The 3,808-nt window shown below is 65.7% G+C and overlaps 1 protein-coding gene across 1 annotated transcript; it reads right to left on the bottom strand.

The window, feature by feature from the left end:
* Window positions 1–30: 30 nt before the first annotated feature.
* Window positions 31–1,694, bottom strand: C1QTNF1 (C1q and TNF related 1). Its single transcript, XM_009646932.2, has 3 exons — window positions 1,619–1,694; window positions 1,012–1,209; window positions 31–581 (listed from the first exon to the last, which is right to left on the bottom strand). Exons 2-3 carry the CDS (start codon window positions 1,193–1,195, stop codon window positions 31–33), a joined length of 735 nt encoding a protein of 244 aa, XP_009645227.1. The 5' UTR covers window positions 1,196–1,209; window positions 1,619–1,694.
* Between the last annotated feature and the right edge of the window lie 2,114 nt (window positions 1,695–3,808).

Genomic DNA, 3,808 nt, shown 5'->3' with positions numbered 1-3,808 from the left:
AGGGGGGGGGGAGCAGGGAGGAGCAGGCACTCAGGGGTCCCCGCTGTACTTGATGAGGTGGCCACTGAAGGTGATGTAAGTGTCGTACTCATCGCTGAAGACGGCGTTCTCGCGCTCGCCCTTGTAGAGCCGCACCCAGACCTCATCCTGCTCCCGCAGCTCCAGCATGACGCTCTGGCTCTGCATGATGCTGCGGTCGCTCACCTGGGCGTAGAGGATCACCACCTCTGCCCCGTTGTGCATGACGTGCAGGTACGTCTCCTTCTGGTTCCAGGTGTGCACGTTGAGGCTGAAGTAGTAGATCCCGGGGACGTAGCAGTAAAACTTGCCCGTGAACATGTTGAAGTGGTCATAGAGGTTGACAAACTCCGTGTCGAAGATGAGGGTCTGGTAGTAGTCGTTGCTGTGCAGGGGTTTCTTGCGGCCCACCGAGAAGGCGGCGTAGTGGCTCTTGCAGCGCTCCCCCGGGGCGCCCACGCTGCCCTTCTGGCCCTTGGGCCCTGCGTGGCCCCTGCTGCCGGCCACCCCTGTCTTGCCGAACTTGCCCTGCATGCCTCGCTCACCACGGTCCCCCTTCTCGCCTGGGCAAAGCAGGAGGGACAGTCGTGCTCTCAGGGGTGGTGCCACCCTGAAACCCAGTGCCCTGGAAGGGAATGGAGACAGCAGGGACCCCCCCAGCCCCTGCCCCCCCTCCCTGGGCTCTGATGCTGCCTCCAAAGCTGCTGCCCAGAGGCCACCAGAGCAGGAGCAGCTCGTGCCCCAGGGCGTCTCAGCCCCATCGCTCCTCTGCCCATGCAAGGCGCTGGACCACGGGCACCAGCCCCAGCTTCTTGCTCCCGGTTTGTGGGAGACTGGCACCCCAGAGAGCCGGCCCCAGGAGCCCAGCTTTGTGCTGGCCCTGGCGTGATGCTGGCAGACCAGGCAGGCTCGTGGTGCCTGGTGGTGTGGGGTGCCCGGGATGCCGGTGTGGCCGCGGGCAGTGCCACAGCACGGGGCCCCGCCAGCCCTCACCTTTCAGGATGGTCATGTTGATCTGAGGCAGGGGCTGGTACTGGGGGTAGGAGAAGCGCTGGTCAGGCGGCTCACAGCAGCGGACGCAGCGGGGCCGCGGTCTGGGCCTGGTCTGGCTCCCTGCAGGGGAGGGCAGCAGCAGGCAGGAGAGCAGCAGGACACCGAGCACCCGGAGCCCCTCCATGCTGCGGCAGTGCCCTGCGAGATGCCAAGGACGGCTGAGGGGGATGGCAAGGCCTGGCAGAGCCGGGAGCTGCAGAGACCCCCGTGCCGTGCCAGCCTGGCCGTGCCCTGCGCCGCCCCCGGGACAGGACCTGGTGCACCACGCAGCCCTGCACAGGGCATAGCTGCGATTCCAGCCCCAAAAGGCTGCTCTTGCAACGGCCCTTCCCCAGCAGAGCCTGCAGTGCGGTCCCAAACATGTCTTGCAGCTGCAGGGAGCATCTGCACCTAAACAGCTGCTTTTAGCTGGCGCATGTGCCTTGGGGACACTGTGGTGAGCACCTGGGGACACCCACCTTTGGGGCAGTGCAGGGGCTCTGTGCTCACCAACAAGCTGGGGCCATGCAGCCCCCAGAGCCCTGGCATGTGTGGAAGAGGGGATTACCTGGGGAGCAGCCCTGTCCAAGCCCTGGGCCAAGCACTGCTGTTCCTACTCAGCCTGGCTCCAGTCACCTCCCATGGATGCCCAAGAGCTGGAACTTGGGGTGTCAGCACCTGGGAAAATTACAGACAGCTCCAGATGCCATGGGGCAAATGTTAGGGTGCAGCCCTGCCCGTTGTGGGGGACCCCAGCCCTGCCCGGGGCGGGACCTGCATCCCTCCTCCCAAGGATGCCCGCAGCACAGGCTGTGCCGACCCCCTCAAAGGAGCTGCTGTGCCCCGGGAGCTGCCAGCCCTCGGTCTGAGGGTTTGCAAGGAGACAAGACCCGCTTCTCTGGAGACATGGATGCGGGCTGGGAGCCCCAGCTGGGAGCCGGCCACCATGGGGAGAACCTTCCTGGGAGCCCACACCCTTTATGGGGCCAAAGCCAGTGTTTGCAGTAGCTGGTGGCACCGCTGCCCTTCCCTGCCTTATCACTGCCGTATCCGCTCGAGGCATGGGGCAGGGCATGCAGCACCTTACCCCGAAGGCACCAGGACAGCCATGGCCAAACATGCGTGCCGAGGTGGTGCCGGGGTGCAATCCGATGGGCGCAGGGCTGCTGGTGTGCACTGCCTGGTCCTGCACCCTGCAGTACCGGGACGGGGAACGCTGCTCGCCAGGCTCCTGTCTCGGTCAGGTGCCTCCCTGAAGGGGTCCGGCGTTTGCCTTTCTGCCCTCCCCAAACGGCCTCCCCCTGCGCTGCCCGGCCGTGCCCCACGGGCGCTGCCGGGATCCTGGAGCCCCTGCCCTAAGGGGCAAAGGGCCCCGCACAGCACGGCCCCGTGTCCTGGGGGTGGGCAAGGCCACGGGGAAGGCGTTTGGGGTGGAATCCTGCTGTTTTGGTGAATGCCTGCTCTCTGCAGACTGGGATCCCCAGTCAGCGGTCACCAGGCTGGGCCAGCCTCCAGGCACGCTGTTCCTGTTGTCCCCCGAGTGCAGGGGCTGGTGGGGTCCAGGGACTGGGCGTGCATGCTCGGCAGCGGGCGCGGAGGGTGTTTGAGGCCAGGATGGATGCCTGGCTTATGAGTCACGTTTGCTGGGCCAGAAAGGGGCGGAGGAATGGGGAAAGACTCCGAAGGGCTTTCCCACTGCTCGAACCCTCTGTAAAGGGCCCGTCCCCCCCCCCAGCTACCTGTGTGTCCCCTGCCTGTGTCCCCCCTGCACCTCTTGTCCTGTATCTCAGCCCAAGTCCCGCTGGTGCTGCCGGGTCCCACTGGTGCTGCCGGGTATGGGGAGAGGCAGGGCTGTGGGCACCGCGCGCGGGCAGCCTGGCGCCGCATCCTCCCTGCCCGTACCCTGGCCCGGTGCCTGCCTGCGCTCTGCTCCATGGGCAGGGGAGAAGCAGACACGGGGACAGAGGCAACGGAGCTGCCTGGCCAGGGGCTGGTGAGCAGATACCACCCAGGGGAGCCTTGGCCCTGGCTCTCTTCACCCTGCTGAGCCTCCAGCTGTGCCAGCTGCATGCCAGTGTGCACGGCATGCAGCCCGCCGGGGTTTTGGGAAGCCCGTGGCTTTCCCTCAGCTCTGGGTCTGTCAAACCCGATATTCCCCTGGGACCTGCAGCAAGCTCAGCCCTGGGGAAAACTCAGCTTTGCAGGCAACTATTCCGCAGGGAGAAGAAATCCTTCACCAGGAAATTCCCACCAAGAAAGGCAGCGCGCTTCCCAGGCTGCGTAGGGCTGGAAATGGAGGCGAGCACGCCTCCGAGCGCGTGTATTCCCCTGCGCCCTGCAGGCGCACGGGGCGGGAGGGGCCCACGCATGCACGGGTCCTGCTGTTTTTTTTCCTGTCAGGGTTGGATGCTCTCCAGGAGTGGTCTGGAGATTTGAATTTGGTGGCTGCTAAAGCCGTGGGACTGCAACTCAAAACATCCTGAAATACATTCCAGGTGGTGGTAAAGACCAGGATGAAACAAGGGCAAACCCCAGGGGAGGGATGAGGGGGCTCAGAGCAGCACGGAGGCAGCAGGACCTGCACGCCCACCTCACCCTCCCCGTGGTGACACAGCCCTCCCCGAGTCGCTGCAGCTGGGATGCCTCCGTCCGGGGACGTGCTGGTGGGACGGTGTCCCCCTGCTTTGCTGCAGCAGTGGGAGGGTTGCAGAGCTGTTTGCACCCCCGGAGCAGCGCAGACCCGGCGGGCAGCAGGGCG

Source organism: Egretta garzetta, unplaced genomic scaffold, assembly GCF_000687185.1.
Source record: "Egretta garzetta isolate BGI_Z169 unplaced genomic scaffold, ASM68718v1 scaffold949, whole genome shotgun sequence".
Lineage (NCBI taxonomy): Eukaryota > Metazoa > Chordata > Aves > Pelecaniformes > Ardeidae > Egretta > Egretta garzetta.
Note: the sequence above shows the minus strand (reverse complement) of the source record. Positions and strands in the feature narration are given on the sequence as shown.

Excerpts from the sequence above, each read along its gene's own strand:
- C1QTNF1 (XM_009646932.2), bottom strand. The coding sequence starts at position 1,195 with ATGGAGGGGCTCCGGGTGCTCGGTGTCCTGCTGCTCTCCTGCCTGCTG. Across the intron at positions 582-1,011 it reads CAACATGACCATCCTGAAAG|GCGAGAAGGGGGACCGTGGT; the intron begins GTGAGGGCTGGC and ends TGCTTTGCCCAG.